Below are 17,427 nucleotides of genomic sequence, written 5' to 3' on the forward strand. Positions count from 1 at the left end.
TGTGACATATAGTTGTTAAAACTTCATATATGCAACCAGCTCTGATTACTCCAACTGGATAGCCTGTGCTAGCCTATTATGTTATATTTGAGATAATAAACATAAGTTAGCACATGTTAACAGTTGTAGTTTAGGCAAACAGAAAACAGCAGCAATTAGATGTTTCGGAAGTTTTTTTTTTATAAACAATTTTTATTCAAAGATAAAACATTGTTTTAATAATAACATCTAGAAGATTTCTCATGCATTTGAAGTATTCAGACTTCAGGAGAAATTACTTTTTAAATGGATGAACCACTGATCGGAACAAAATATTACATTTCCTTAGTTTAAGCTGGACAGAATACACATTTCATTGAAGAATGGTAAATGCACTTTATATATTACTGCTGTGTTGTCCAGGTTAATTTTCCATATTGCTTATGCATTTACTTATTTTTACACACAGCATGTTCTGGAAATAAGGAAATAAAGAAAGTAACTGCAGTAGTTAATAAAAGCAGTTAATCCTTTAAAGCTAGTATGTGTTATATGTAAACAAATATTCATTTACTTCTTGTCTCACGGGTAAGATTTAAGAAGAGACAGCCTGTTGTCTTTGAAGTATCAAAGTCTGAAAAAGTCATTCAAGTTCTAGCTTTGCATTTGTTAAAGGCAAATGATCAAAAGTAGTTGTATTTTTCATGTTTAGCTGAACCATTGAAGATTTATCCCTGTGCAAGAAACCCAACCACATGTAAAAATAATCACCTTCTCATAATAACGAATTGTAAAAATAAGACAGTTCTAAAGATTTAGATATATAACCCAAATTAGCTTAGAACAGTGATGTACCATCATAGCAATAAGTATCATTGGTGTCTTTTATATAAAAAGTCTTCACCATGTGAAGTAGCTTGTTTTGTTCTCAGATAGGGTTCAGTACCCCACTTTAAACAGGCTTCATGAAAGATATATACGAGTTGGAAAGAATCCACCAAGCAACATAAAATTATACTTTCTACAGGCTGATTTTTTTTTTTTTTTTTTAAAGGAAGATTACCATCACGTAAGGAAACATTTAAAGGTCTTGAAAGATGGCATAGGCTACTGAAAAGAGAAAGAAGAAAGTCTCCTCTGAAGTTGATGGCAAGGACAAAAATTAATTGGTTTCACTCACAGCGTGGCATTGAGGCTTTAAACTGGACTCTAGTTCCACAGATTTCTCAGGAAAATTAAGTTTTCTTTAATTCCAAGTACCATCTTCCCTGCAAGTCCTTCCAACCAAAAAAACTTAGAAAAGCAATATTGAGCAATTGTAAACCATTTACAAGTTTTCAGTTGTGTTTTAACCACCCAAGTGGAACGGTCTGGAATGGTTTTATTACACATTTAACACAGATTAGGGAAGAAGATTGAATAGCAACCAGAATCAAATGTTAAGATCCAGATTTAAAACATATAATTAAGAAAAACGCAGAGTCATGTTATTAACTGTGGGGCAGTGTGTGTCTGTTTTCCAAATCTAGGAAGGTCAAACATCCAGCTACAGTAAAATTTAAAATGTACAGTCTGTTGTTTCTTTTCAAGCTCTGAAGAAATAAAGCGTGAAGCTATATTGAAGAGGGCAGTAAATTTTATTCATTAAATACCTGTTTATAAGACTACCAATTTGAAGTACAAATTCAGATTAAGATCCATTCCATAATGCATATCAGCTTGAAAATGTGCAGTGCTGACAGTGCAGTGACATTTACATGAAAAATAGAAAGCGGTTCAATTATTTGACTGGAAATATAACTGTGTGTCACAATATATTGCAAGTTAGTATGCAGTATACAAGCAGTGTTTAATGTTATAGGACTTCTTAAAATTGGGATAGAGTAATCTGTAGTTTTTACTTAGTTATGGGAGCAATTTGACTAATCAATCAGTGAACAGGAAAAACAGGTGACAACAAAACAGAAATGACCAATGAGAGTTGTACTTATCTATTTCTTAGGATGTCTTAGATAACGATATCATCAAGGAGTAGACTGTGTAATTGGCTTATTTTCTGCCCACTGAAAAAAGCCACACTGTTTTTCCTTTCCTAATGGGCACACAAAGAAATTCCTTCCATTATTGGGACCAAGCTTCAGCACCATCCTCATAACGCATCGCTTGCCATGGTGACAAAATGGAAAATTCAAGTCAGCCCACTGTCAAAAGAAACAATTTTTAGATATGGTTTTATCATATATGTTGGCTCTGAGCTCATTATTTTAAAATTAAAAATGGAGATGGATCTACAAGAGAGGCCTTAACAGAAATTCTTGCTACTAAGTGTAGTCTGATCTCTCCAGTGATCAGTGCACTGTATACATTTTAATTGGTGTTAAATATTATAACTAGACTTTGTAAGTTTAATTGATGTTAATGCACAGTTTTCTACAAATTAAGGCATCATAGTCATTATTGACTTAAATTCATATATTCTTTCTGTTGGTAGGTGACCTAAGCTCTTCCCTTTCACATACATTCACGCAGCGAGACGCTGAGACCACAGGTTGCAGCCATGAAGGCTGGGTTGCACAGCAGTGCAGCTGTGAAAGCAACAGTCCAGACAGACTACAGTGTGTGTAGTCTGTCTAATGTGTGCCCTCAGAGGTTTTCAAGACTTTGTCTTGACAGAGACATAGCTGATGTCCAGATCTAAGGTTTGCAGCACTCCTTCAACCCAGAGGCTGAAGATAACTGAGCTGTACAAGTCTCTCCAAATCGATAATTCTATTATGCATCTGCCTTACATTATGCTGAAGTAGATCAAGAGCATTTGCACAATAGGTATGTTCTCAGATGTAAGAGAAGTAACTGAAACAATAAGCTTACAGTCATGATTATGCATGATTAGTTTCAATTCAGTGTGAACAGATATGATTCATTAAAAGCAAGAGATAATTTTAAACACTTGTGCACAGTTATAGATGGTTGGGGTGAGGTGGCTGCATGAAAAAGTGATTGAATTAAGGAAAAAATGGGAAACATTACAGGCTGTGAAGTCGTATACTTACTTGAAAATAGTTGCACCGAGTTTCTGTGGGTAGAGGACAGCTATAAAACATCCTGCCCTTGTTTTCCCCATCCTTCCTCACAATTCTGAGTTTGCAGAGGTGACCGTGTTTACTGCAATGAGGAGGGCCTGTGTGCAGTGTATGAATATCATCTGTTGAATTAACTTGAGGTTTGCTGTAATGACAGGTAACAAAATGACTTGTGCATATTGTTAAAGGGATTACCAACACCACAGCCAAGGAACTCTCTCCTATTGTTGTTATAATATGCTCAGTGCATATTTGCATGTAATGACAAAGAACTTGATTCTCTAATACAGCTTATTGCTCCTTTAAAGCTGAATGATAATGGGGAGTGAATAAACTAATCTAGAAGGCATCATATCAGCTTTGCCCAGCATTGGTTTTAAGCTATTTCAATGTATTCCTAACTTCAGCTACAACACAAAAATCATACTATCTATGTTATACTGCCCCCCCCTAAATCCCACCCAATATTAAAAGAATATTCTGCTTTTGGTAGGAGAAAGATCAATACTAAGTAATTAGTCAAAGTTAAAGGTAGTTGTATGCATCCCAGAATTCTCCTATTCTCTTTACTAAAAAAATTACTGTAATGCTTGTATTCTGACAAGTAATCTGGCTAAGGGAAGGGAACAGTGCTGTCTGGTTTCTCTCTCTTGATTGAGGTATGGATTATGTGAATGCAGTATGAGGTTTTATTTAGAAATGGTAACACGAAGAAGAATACTTATGCTCTTTGAAATATTTCTAATATATTTATAAATCCAATTTACAGAGCAGAATAGCAGTGATGAAGCCACAGGGAAAGCTGAAAAGATCAATTAGCTATTTACTTTCTTCTGAAGTTTTCAGCTTAGGAAATTTGTCTGGAAGATTATAGTCTTGTAGGTAAAGTTTTATTCCAATACCTCATTAAAACATTCTCCCTATGCCTCATCAGGAAAAAACAAAAACAAAATCCCACGAAACTCCCACACTTCATGTACTTTGTGGTTCAAAGTTTGTTTTCTGTAATATCTAAGTTGGTGGCCTTAGATAACTACCTGATATTGTTATTGATATCCAATTTATTCTTTGTGTTCTCTTATTCTCATCCCATCTACATCTTTCCTCTGTAGTCTTCTACTGAGAAAGCAAGTAGAATGCTTTTTCTCAGAGCACCAACTTGCTAGTAAGGGCCAGTTTCAAAATTGATGCTTCAACAGTGCATTAAATAACTTCTGTATTTCAGAACAGACATAGGACCAAGAATTCTGCAGTGTATCACAAACATCTTTCACATTCCCCCTGCGTAATTTACCACCATCAGTGAAATCTACTGTGCACTCCCATTACTGCTGTATATGTCTGCCCAAGGTTTCCTTAACAATCCTATCATGTTCTCACATTTCACTGGGAGTGGGTATGTCTGTAGAGGCTGCGTAACTTAAAATTCAGGATGGGTGGAGCATTGGAGCATTGAAGTAATTGCATATAGGATAGGGAGAGAAGTTAATGAACCTACTGTCACTATTTTCTCTTAAGTTAACTTGAACAGAAGTTTGTATCATGGAGAGAAGTTGGAAATTGCTAGCTGACAAATACTTTCAACTAAAATACACAAGCAATTCAGTTACTTTCCTTATGGTATGAGAATTCACACATTAAGTGAAATAGTAAATCCATCTCTAGCACCTCTAACTTATTTTTAGATAGCTAGCACATTTTAAGAGTATTCCATTATCTACCTGTTTCTCTTTAGGTTATAATTAAGAAACATGTTGAGAATACATTCTTTTGCAAATAATGAAAGAAAGCAAAAGACTAAAGATCCTGTGTTTACACAAGGAAAACAAGTTAATAATCAAGACAGTAGAGAAAAAAAAAAAAAAACACCTGCCTAATAAGCGCTTCAGTTTATATGCTTGTTATCTTCCACGATGATTTCAAGGTTTCTCCAAACAAACAGTGAAGGCAAGCAGCAATCAGACAACTCCTTTGGTAGAACTGTGCTAGATTACCTATTTGGGCAAATCTTTCCTATTCAAGGGAATACCTGCACTATGAACAGCTGTTCAATTAACAGCAGTACTGGCCAGATGCCAAACCCAGGACTTTTCCAGCAATAGCCTAGATACTTCAGTGCTTATGAGGTCTCAGTGTAGTTTTAGTTACTCAAGAGGAAATTACCTTCAGCAGAAATGCAAAGACAACACTGTGTGAACTCTACAACACAATATTCCATTAATCTTGAAGGATAAAGATGGTTTATGTAATTACAAAATAACAAAACTTGTTTGTATTTTAGAATACATACCTAATTGTTACATTATATTGGTGAACAGAAGATACGTGATGAGTTTTCTGCTTCTTCTTTGCGGGCTTGAAAGAGGGAGGCTCCTGACCAGAAGATGAAGCCAGAGAAGTTACATTTGTTGAGCAATACTTGTCTATGCTTATTCCTGAGTGGTAGACATTATTTTGATTCTGGCTGAGATTGCCTTTTGGAGCAATCTCAGAGCATCCATCAGGTAATTGGATATCACCTTTCAATTCTGCTTTATCACCAAGATCTGTTAAGACAAGAGTGGTAGTTCCAAATGCAGCCTTCCTGTTGATCTTTATTTCTCTGCTTGGTTTTCTGAAGTCATTACAAGGGTATTTAATGAGATTTATGTTAAAGTCTGTGGAATCTTCATTCTCTGTCTTCAATGAAGAACTCACTATACAAAATGTGAAATAAGTACAGCATTAGTTCTTGAGGTAGAAAAGTTTAAGTATGGAATGATTATAGGATTAGCTTTACCCCTAACACCACACATGCATAACTCTAAACTTTGTTCCTTTTTTGTTCCTACAAGACTCTTGACTCAAATAACTTGCTGTAAATCCCTTCACTGAATTTTTTAATCACTTTTCTATAAAAGGTGAAGGAGAATACAAAGTTACTCTTCAGAGAGAAAACAGGTCTCAGTGGGGTCTGTCCACTACCTCTTTTATCTCTTCTTAATATCTAAATACAGGAATCTGCACAGAAGGTAGCAATCTTTGTGTCCCTTTATAGGTCTCATTCACATCTGCTTTCTGCCTGCAGAGGTCTAGATAGGAGCATTAAAACTCCAGTAGGAGATATCAACAAATTTAGTCCAAAATCCTCCTTAATCTGAACTCAGAGGAAAACAAAACAAAACGCTAGCTCCTGAGAAATCCAGCAGTGCTATGGAAAGGGTACCAAAATATCTACTCCCCTTCTGGTTTTGTTCATGTGAAGGAATGCGAGTTATTTCTCTGCACCACTGATGATTTCTCTTCCAGGCTTTTGCTGCAAACGTCTAACAATTTTAATCAGAGTTTGAAGTATGGTATTTTGTTTCACTCCTTGCTCCAGCAAAAATAAACGATCACCACAGAGACTTGTCTATAGAATCCCCATCTGCAAATAAAGCTGGAAGGCAAGACACATCTAGGGTTTAAGACGAGACAGTTTCTATGATCATCTGTGTAAGATTTCCTCCAAATCTGACTTTAAGTCTGCTAAAGTTACATAAATACAATTCATAGTAAGTCATTTCTACAGTTCTATAGTTCTAAAAACTGCACCAAACCCACAACCCTCCTTTCCCCAGTATGGGCTCTAGGCAACCTTTCAATACCTTCAGGCCTTGAAGTCAAACAGGCATCACAAGCTTCAGCAGAAGGCTTGTTTATTAGGGTACAGCGCATACACGTCCACTCTTCTTCACATTTCTGAGCTATGTGTTCATTAGAACATGACCCCCTGCCACATGCCCAGCCAATTAGGCTATTTCTAGTTGGCAGTTTGCTGTGAAACAGAAGAATGATGTTAGTCTTTTGTGACGTTTCCTCCACAAATTACCTTACATTGCTATGTTCAGGAAGGCAAGAACCTAGAGAAAAAGCAGAACAGCATGCTATACCTGCCTAACAACATGTCACTATAAGAGTTTGATTTTCTTCTTTACCTAAAGGGCAAATCTTTCCCAAGAAATACAAATTTTCAAACTAACACTGACAAAAAGTTAACAATCAACAGAGACACTCTGCAACACAGTGCTCCAGCATCTCTCACTTTCCCTACTGTTCTTGAATAGAGTAGCAAGAAATTTGGCAAGAAAGGACAACCACTTCTGTACATTTCCCCCCATCCATTGTGCAGAATATTTGAATATTTACAAACAGATGATTACTGAATGAAGAACTAATTGGAAGTTGCTACAGTCACACAATCTAACAAATTTCAACAATTTTTGTTCTCTCTTGTAAATGGCATCCATTAGACCACTTTGTTGTCATGAAAGCCAACAGAATTGAAAATGTTAAAGTTATAAAATCTTTCTTTTGTCTCTCCATTTCCTAATTTTTTTTATTTTTAAACATTTAGGTGCTTGTTCAGTTATAACTGGTAAGACAAAGCTGTACTGCAAATGCTTCTATAGAGTTTTTCTGTAGTTATTTTTCCTTTAAATTACTGTATTCATATGTTGGTACATTTATGTAGAACCATAGTTACTGTTCTAGTCACTGCATGCTATGAAGGACTAGTTTTGTCGTACTATTCAAAAATTGTTTGCATGCAAAATGAAACTATCAGTTCAGTGACATGCAAAGTTTTAGGTACTGCATTTGCTAAGTCATCAAACATTTGTCTCTGTAGTTGGTGAACTGTTGTGACACTCTTTAGACTTATACTTACTCTATAATTATCATTCTCCTTAACAGACTAGGTATCTAAAAATGCTTTCTTATTTCCCCCCACCAATAGTTGAGAAATCTACCACAGCTCTTTCACAAAATGATAAAGAGGAGTTATAGTAGATATTACAGTATCATTCCCAATATATTGGGGTAGATAACAAAACAGCCTAACTAGTAATTTAAAAATACCCATTTTTAATACTGTCTAATAATTTCTACTACTCAGCTGTCAAATGAGCATTATCAGACTGAAATTATTCAGCTGTCTTCTTTACAAGTGTAATACTCCTCCCCATTAACATTTTTCCCATATTTCACTATCTAAAAATGTATTTTAAAGATTCAAGGTACTCTTGAATTTGATGAAGTTGCTTATAATGGGTCCTGTCTTTATTTTGTCATTTGAGCAAAAACATAAGCTACTGGACTTAACCCAGGAATCACTGAGTTAAATTCTACAGTTCATGAGCTATAGCATGTCAGTTTGATTATATAGGCTCCTGTTCACCTTCAAACATGAGAAGGTTAGACTTGCAGAAAAGCCACCTGAGAGACAGGGACACTTTAAAGTGGTAAAAGTTACTGTGTAGCAGAAAGAGCAGTATAATGAAGCAGTCTGACCATGAAGATGAAGACAATACTGGAAACAGCCTTGCAGGGAGGTCACTCTGAAAGCATGCCTCCTATTTATTTCTGAGGAACTTCCACAGATTCGAAGAACACAGTAGCACTACCCGATAGAGCAGATTTTCAGCTACAAAACACTATTTTTCAAAGTCACTACCAGTAGCTACCTGTTTTCATCACTGATGAATGGGAGCCCGCATACCACTCATGCAAAAAACTGCATGGCTGTCAGAACATGGCTTGTCTTTCACTTCACTGTTGCCAGTGCTGAAAATAAGAGAAAATACTTCCAGAGCGGCCTTCATGTTTCTATCGCTACAATTACCACAACTTTAACTAAAATATACCACTGCTTAATTGTTTGTTTTCAGAAAGACAGTGATTTTTCTAGAATGGAGAGAAAGTTATTTCTTCCCCTTGCATAATTTTGTGGTTGCGTGACTCAGTGGAACATTTCCACCTCCCTACTGTTTTTCAAAGTACTTCTCATAACTTTCAGAGAAAAAAAAAAAACAACACAGGAGATTGGTTTTATCAGCATGTGAAATATTTATCTTCTATGCTGGAATTTTCTATGTTGATCTGCACTGAGAAGTGATTTTTAAGCTTTAAGCAAAATCCCTTTTGCCATCTGATTCCTGAAAGAAAGTTGGAAGTGAGGGTGGCAGAGTAAAATAATTTGGTGTAAAACTTCTATATTTTTCTGTAAATCTTATTAAAAAAAACCTCTCTATGTACATTTATATCCATGCACACACACAAACACACACTAAGGAAAACAAAGTTTTTTAAATGGAAATTGTGTCTTTCATCAGACTGACAGAGCTCAATACAAAAAAAAGCAAGATTGAGGCCTCAGATGAAAATTTTTCTAGAATAACTTAGGTGTGGAAGAACCCTGAGTAAGGTGCTTTTGAAACTTTTACCTTTTGTGATATCAAACTCTTTTGTGATATCAAACGCATTTTGTGCTTTTTCTGAAATAAAAGGAAGGCTGCTGCTAGCATAAATTATATGGAACTGAAAGTCTCTGTGGCATACTTATAGTAAAAGCTTTCCAGAACTGTTAAGGAGGAAAAAAAAGTCTGAAGTTCTACAGTACTTTCTGCATTCTGAATTTACTTTCCTTAGTTTTCCTCAGTATCTCTCTACATCTAGAACAAAATTATGTGAATGTAGTTGCTTAGATATTCCTGAGGGCCTTCCTACAAGAAAGAGACACAGATTCTTACCTTCCTCATGCCATTCAATTCACTGACATGTAAGCATCCAAGCCTATTATGTTTCTAACTGAGAAGAGAGAACAACTTTTCTAATAGCAGTGAATAATTCTGAGTACTTTCTGTTGTTTTTATGATTTTCACATTTGATTAGCTAGTTTACAACAGAAGGGATCTTTAAGACAAGTATTCTAATCAAAGCTTTTAACCATTTTTAATAAGTACAACTGAGCTTAGATACAAAACACATACTGGTTTGCATGCAGCCATTCTATTTGCTTTATATTGTTAACATAACAGCACTTTCAGGACACCAGTACTTCAGTGTTATAAAGATATCATCATACCTAACATTGACAAGCTGGGGATCAGCCTTTTGACATCGAGAGCAGAAGTAAGTCATCCTGTTATTTTCTCCTAAACGACACACAGTGATTTTCTCATTGCACTGACTGCAAGTTTGGCGCCTGTATACTTTGTAGTGTTTGTAGAGTGGAGACCCAGTTTTGCGGCACTAAAATAGAGCATATTTAAAACCCAAGTTACAGATACTATATAAATTATGGTAGGTTTTCCACAGCTCATCTGAAACTAAAGATGAAACTAAACTAAAAAAAAAAAAAAAATAGCTGTGCAGACTAAAGCTTAATGACTAAACAAAGAAATTAGAGGCATGTCCATGAGGGCTACATCCTGTATTTCATCTTCTTTTATTTCAAAAATTGACATTAAATCTGGTATATCATTGTATATCAATATTATATCAAAATTTTCTGAATATTGGAACAAAGAAAGAAAGACACAAAAAGACATACTAGCATGGCATCAGCAGACATATGCTAGGGATCCCTTGCGTTTAGATGGACAATCTAGCTTTGATTTAACACCAGTCTTCTTTGACCTGTCAGCTGCAAAAATAAACTGGGAGAGCTCATGAGCTCCAATCTACACAGCAGAGAAAATGAGTAGGAGTCAGCTTGAGCTCAGTAAAGTTCAACAACAGAATCACAGAATCGCAAGGTTGGAAATGACCCGTAAGATCATCAGTTTCATCTTAGTGCTCATCACACCGGACAGGCTGGCTTGTGAAATGCTAGTTGGCACAATGGCAAGATCCCCAACCCCAAGAGCTGGCAGAAAGTCACGTTGAAGTAAGAACAGAACAAACTCAAAGGGCACAATGACCTAATGAGACCCCAAAGAGCTGAAAAGCAGGAATATTTCATGAGACAGTTCATGCGAAGTCAACACAGGCATACCCCAGCTAAAACTGATAGAAGGAAAAGAAGTAAAATCAGAAAGAGCCCAGTAGAGATACAGCCAGTAATTCAGTCAGAAGGACTTACTGATAAAGTGTTTGTATGAATATTCACAAGCAATTTTTTTTTTTTTTTTTGTAAGTTTCTCCATTAGAAATCCATTTTTTATTATTTTTTATTGGTTATTAAAACCAGAAAAAACAACAGCTTACTACATGAACTAGGTCCCACATATTTGTATCTGTAAGATATTAAACTACAAATGAAAGTGTAGAATGATTACTACAAGAATTACAGTATATACTAACATTCTATAAACAGTGATCATCACTACCACATATTATTCTGTTCTTGTTATGTTTTTATCTTCAAGAGGCTTCAGGGGCAAGTTCATCCTTAAAACGTACTTAGCTGATGAATACTTGGTAGGTTTAGTTATAAAAATTTAAGATAAGTAAACTGAGCTACAGAAAATGTAAATTGTTTATTGTTGGTCTAAATGCTTGTGACAATGCCTACCTTTAATATTATACGCTGATGCAGAACCACTTGCTCTCTATTACTAGGCTTCCCTATGAAGTTTGGATGATGAAAAGATTCTAAATCTAGCTAGATTAAATCACTACTCTTTGACAGGTTAACAGAAAGCAGAGATTTAAATAGACTAAAATGAATTACATTTATAACCACTACCATTCTAAGAATGGTAAGAAATGTTAAATCTTTTTCTCCTATCTTACAAAAAAGAACTTCTAGCAACATTAGCTCCTTGTCTTTGAAGAACTTTGAGAAACAGACAAGCATTTCATTCCTCCACATGCAGCTTAAAGAAAAACATACAAACAAAAAAGCAGCAACAAGAATTAGGCCCAGTTCTTTCATTCTGTTTTGCAAAGAGGAAGAACCACCAGGAATTACAGGGTTGACAAGAGAAGAAATAAAATCCTATTGAATGGCAGTAAGGAACAGCTTGAGTTTATTTTGCTTTATCAACCAAGGAAATTGTCACAGTTAGGAAGAAATTGTTGTTAGGATTTACAATGTATTCACTCATATAAATGTACTTATTTCAAGTTTCATAAAGCTGCATTAATTGAATTCCTATAAAAATTCCCAGGGGCAACCTCTAGCTCCTAGTTTGAAGAGTTGTCACCTTACATGCACGTGCCTAACCTATATTAATTCTGACACATTCAGAGTGACTTTATATGTACAGCAAAACTGTACTGAATTGGCCCACATGTCACTCTTCCTGCTGCAACTGGGCCAAAGTTCTGCACATTCTTACAGTCTGTATTTCCCCACTCTTCCATCACTTGACAGTTCGCAATAAAATGCAAAGCAAGACTCCTATTCACTGAAACACTTCTTTTGTTTCACTTCTTTTCCTCTTTCCCCTGGCTGATCAAATACAGCTGTGATGCTGTAAATCAAGTTTTGGAGGTTTCTTAGAAATCTGTCCATACCTTATAAAAAAGCAGGGTAAAGTCACGTGTCATTTTCACCAAGTGACGTATATGCTCATCTGTCAATTGGCAAACCTGCAAATGAAACAAGTATGATTTTTACAATATTGCTATATTAATTGACATCAGTAAAGAGATCTGTATAGACACAGGCACTCCAAACACCTTCCAATGAGTTCTCCTAACAAGGGAAAAATAGTACACTTTCATATCATACACCACACAAACTCATTATGTGAGTAACAAATAATGTACTTTGCTTCAGTCATGCACAATATTAGCTAAAAACTTCAGTGGTCTACCTCTTTATTGACCTAAGAGTTCCTGATCATAGAAATCATATGAGCCAGCAACTCTGAATTCACTCTGCTGGGAATATAGAGAGGACTCCTCTTGAACCTAGAACTCACTTCAAATGGACAGTCATTATATCCATGAATGTAATCATACAGCTCTAATTAGGGTTAAAATTCAGACTGATACTATGAAGAACTTCCAGAAATATTATGTTTAACAATGACTCCTACTATTTTCACCTGCTTTCCTCTGCATTTTATGTAATCTCAGTTTCCTTTGCTAATTCTACAGAATTAGGTACAGAAAAACACAAGAGCAAAGAAATCCCAGGCATTCTTAATTTTATTTATAGGCTGACAATTTAAAGGCAGCACACATGATGCTGGACAAAGTCAGGACTTTAAATTAATTCCCTAGAAAAGAAGTTCCAAGCTGGAAGACAGGCTTGGTGCAATAAGTGTCTAACCTGGGAGACAGGAACAACAGTAACAGGTTTCAAGGAAAGCTATATCAAGTTCTTCTAATCAGAATGATGGAACTACAATTTAGGTAATGATAGATGAGAAAACAAAGGAAGATTAGAAGATAACAAAATTTTATATAAATATATATTTATTCTCCTAATACTTTGGGATAATTGAAAACAATCTTGATGCAATCCACCTACTTTAGCAGCTGGATGGAGACCGCTGTCAAATAGTGCTTCGTTTTTTATGATATTTCCAACTCCAGGTAATACTGTTTGATCCAGTAACACATCACATAACATCTGGGTTTTCTGCTGCTTTACTTCACTTTCTGCTCTTAAGAAGCTAAACTTTGGAGAGCAGACATCCAAGCTTTCCATCATTCTTACTTTCTGCTCACACTCTGCTACATTTCTGGAAGAGAAAAACCAACAAAAATGTATATGTTTTTAATCTTACTTGCAATTTAGCAACTTTAAAAAAAAAAAAAAAACAGTACATGAAAGTGTAAAGGTTATTATTTGCAGATAACACAAAACATGAAAATACCACTCATGGGAAGAGGCACAGAAATTATATACCCCATCCCGCACAAGACAGTTCAATGATACATACGTAGAAAATACAAGTATCTGTCCAACATACAAGTAATCATCCTAATTTGGCTCAAATTAGCTTGAAAACTAGTTAAATCTATTTGCAATATAAGAATCATGTGTTTGGATCATCAACCATAAGATATACGGGTACATGGCTTCAGCAGGTTTTCAACATGACAAGAAAATATATTGTCTTAATTCTTGATTTTTTAGGCTAACTACAATCAAACTGAAGAATGTATAGTTGCAAGAAAATACAGTAGAAGCTATCTCAGTCTTGCAGAAGCGTATCTGTTCCATAATATTAAACTTACATATGGTATAGATATATTACTTGATTTTACATGTTCCTTTTCACCCAACAATTTAAAATGCTTTAAAATTAAGCTTGCTACATTAGTTTTATTACCAGCAGGAAGTACAGTGCTAAAGGACAAATATAGCTGCATAACATTAATTAGTAAAACCATACCAAATTGCTGTCACAAAAACCCAACAAACATAACCTTGGGGCCACAAAAGTTTGAAAACAGTAATTGCTACAGATACTTATTCTTGCTAAGAAAGTTACATTTAAAATTAAAGAAGTAATGGGTTTTAGCTTTCAGATCGAAGGACTGAATTAAATCCAAGTTTCATTCCCAGACTCGACAATATCTAATGAGACTATGGTATAGAACTGCTTTAGCTCCTTGCAAACTGCGATACAAAAGTGACAAAATTAATTTCCATATCAATAAACATTATAGTAAGTTTTTATTTATTTATTTTATCTATGATGGCTTTCAGCCAAACAATTAACACTGTCTGATTTTTATTTTTTACTTCATTCTTAGAAGAATGTTATAAACCAAGCTGTGTTTTTTTTCCTCTTTTGTTGTTTTCTGTTGTCATTTAAAGTTGGTTAGTTTCTGCCTTACCTATACTCTACTGTCACTTCAAAGAAACAAATAGTATCTTCTATAAGTTGTATCTCCAAAACTGGTAATGCTCCATTTCTGTCTTTACTTCCATCAGGATTAATGCGCATAGAACCGTTCATACCAAAGTGAATCCTTGGAAAGAAAGAAAATTCTTACGGGTATTTAATCTTAACAATGTTTTCAAGCATTTGCTAGTCTAGTTTTTATAGTTAGGAGCTGTTCTCACCTAACCAAGACAGTATGCACGTACATAAATTCTAGTCATTAAGAGAAACATTACTCATTAGTTTTCAAAGGCCCACGACCAAGGCTTTCTTCTTACAAATCAGTTCAGTTAGTTTAGTTATTCCAGCTGCATCTGCTTCTGTTACCTATTTACAGTTCTGAAGTGCCATTAACCAGTCAAGAAAAGTATAAACCAAAATATTGCACTAAAACTTCCAGAAAGTTCCTTTTTTAAAAGACTACATTCACTGTAATAGCTGATCATTTCATTAGCCAAGCTTCACTACACTGTTTAGAAGAAATGTTAAAGTCACAGTCAGCCATGATGAGAAAAATAATTCATGATCATTGCTATGTTTATGTTAGAAGGCCTTAAGAAAGTTATAAGATTTCACTCCATTGTGTTTCATTACCTTTGATGTGCTGAAATCAAGTAAAACAGAATTCTTTTTTTAATTACAAATAGAAAAAAAAAAACACTAATTAAACTTAGGATCTATTATTCAATTATAGCTAGTAGTAAGATGGTGATTTTTTTGTTGTTTTAAAGTAAAAAGATAAGTTTTTGGAATTAGTGCCATACAGCATTGGAAGACTGCTTTAATTCGATCTACTTTTTGCCTAAGGGTTCACTAGCAATGCATTCCCCCTCAAAAACATCATCTTATGAAAGCCTGGAGAATATGACCATCTTAAAGCTGCAGTTAGTTAAATATTCTACACAACATGAATGGGTTCTTAAACCATCAGGACCTTCTTAAATCATCAATAATACTCTAGAATGAACTTTGAGTGATGAGCCTTTTGATATACTGTGTTAACTACTGTACTGAAAGTAGCATTATAGATTAATGACTCCACTACAAATTGCTACGGAGAGTTACAGAGAGTTTCAAGCATTTAAAGTGAGGCTGTACAGAAGTTTCTCCATAACACTAACTTTCCAAATCTCTGGACAAGAACAAAAAGATCCCCTGAAAACGCATAGTAATTTTTTCATCTCTTACCTCAAAGCTTTTTGATCAAAATACATAAAAAATTCCTTTCCCAGTGTTTCCACACCCTTGAAAACTTGTCCAGTAAGGAAATCATAACTAGAGGTTCTCTCCTCACTTGCAGCAGTCTGAAAATGAGCACACAAAAAGATTAAAACAGAGTGAACAAAGACTGAACTTCACAAATTTCTGACAGTTTATTTTCCTCACCTGTCAAGGTCCCTCTTTGTGGGGACTCAAGGACTCTGGAGGTCCCTTTCTGCAGTTATTAATTTAGTAGAAAAACAATTATTATTATTTTTTTTTTTTTGCATGACATGAACACCATTTACTTCACCTGTTACAGAAATAAGAAAGCACTCTCATTTCACCCTTACATCAACTGTTAATCCCTTCTAATAAAGGTATTTGAGTAAAATACTATGCAGCAAGATTTCTTTTTACTTTATTCCATTCAGGTTTGTTTAAAACAAACCAGAGTAAGAAGTGACAGGCATGAAAAATGAACTTGACATTCAAAATATTCCAAGTTAAACCCTTGCAACTTCAGCACTAATAGCACAGCATGGGTCCCCTTAGTACTCTTTCAGCAGTGACCAAAGCCTCAGCTATGGTTTACAGACTACGATGGCCATTTCCTGATGAATAAAGGCAACCCGAGGTGACCTCTGCTGCAGTACATGAGCACAGAATGGAATTAAGTTTCTCTATGAAATTAGAACAGTAACTCCTTACTTTTAAACAGCTTAGTCCTAAGGGACACAAAACTACAGTCTAATCTGTTGATGGCATAACTTAAACAGATTTATCTAGAACTGCACTCTTTCTTAAGTCTGTTTAGGCATTACCTTTCTGAACCTTAATCACAAGTTCTGGTACCCTGCCTTATCTACACCAAAAGAGATGTATACATGCCGGGGGGCTCCCCAGCCGTCTATTCGGGGATACCACTTACGATGAAAGTACACACAGCCCCTCGCAGCAAAGCGCAAACAGGTGTTGCAAACAACCCCAACCACACCCCTAATGAGAGCCAGACTATATCCCAACCCGTTTCCCCACCGCAAGGGTTCACAAGCCCCAGCAAGGTCTGAACCGAAGCAAATGAGAGCGTCTCTGAAAGCTCTCCCCCATCTTGGCGGGACCCAGCACCACGCACACCCAAGAATTCGAGCTGACGCCCGGTTCCTCACCGCAGCGCGAGCCCCAGCCTGCAGAGCACTGCCCCGCGCGCTGCGCACCGCCTGACCCCGGCGCACTCGCGCCCGCAGCCGCTCCGCAAACAGCGCGCAGCATGGGCCCTCCACCATGTCGCCGCCTCTTCCCTTCAAATCTCCCGCCCGCTGTGGGGTGGAGCTACCGAGGGAGGATACGACTGCGTTAGCTATGAATATCCCAGCGTATCCCTAAAGGGCTCCGACGGGGGGGCCGGGCACGTCACCGCTTTGTTTGCACTCGTGGTTTGCACTCGTTGTTTGCATGTCACGCGTTGCTTGCAGCCCCGCTCCGCTCGGCACGCGGTGTGGTTTGAATCTGGAACCGTTGTAACGGCTGGGAACAAAAGCCGTATGAAAGTTAAGCTTTGTTCTGCGAGTTCC

General features: G+C 36.2%; 1 protein-coding gene across 2 annotated transcripts; it reads right to left on the bottom strand.

Moving 5' to 3' along the window:
• Positions 1-990: 990 nt before the first annotated feature.
• NEIL3 (nei like DNA glycosylase 3) lies at positions 991-17,215 on the bottom strand. Of its 2 annotated transcripts, none has more exons than XM_048942073.1 (10): positions 17,023-17,215; positions 15,842-15,957; positions 14,607-14,741; positions 13,288-13,501; positions 12,324-12,398; positions 9,946-10,112; positions 6,689-6,858; positions 5,353-5,758; positions 3,033-3,207; positions 991-2,180 (listed from the first exon to the last, which is right to left on the bottom strand). In XM_048942073.1, exons 1-10 carry the CDS (start codon positions 17,137-17,139, stop codon positions 2,004-2,006), a joined length of 1,752 nt encoding a protein of 583 aa, XP_048798030.1. In that variant the 5' UTR covers positions 17,140-17,215; the 3' UTR covers positions 991-2,003. The 2 variants fall into 2 exon arrangements, with proteins under 2 accessions (XP_048798030.1, XP_048798031.1); XM_048942074.1 differs by lacking the exon at positions 17,023-17,215 and adding an exon at positions 16,040-16,134.
• Positions 17,216-17,427: the final 212 nt, after the last annotated feature.

Source organism: Lagopus muta, chromosome 4 (assembly GCF_023343835.1).
Source record: "Lagopus muta isolate bLagMut1 chromosome 4, bLagMut1 primary, whole genome shotgun sequence".
Taxonomy (NCBI): Eukaryota; Metazoa; Chordata; class Aves; order Galliformes; family Phasianidae; genus Lagopus; species Lagopus muta.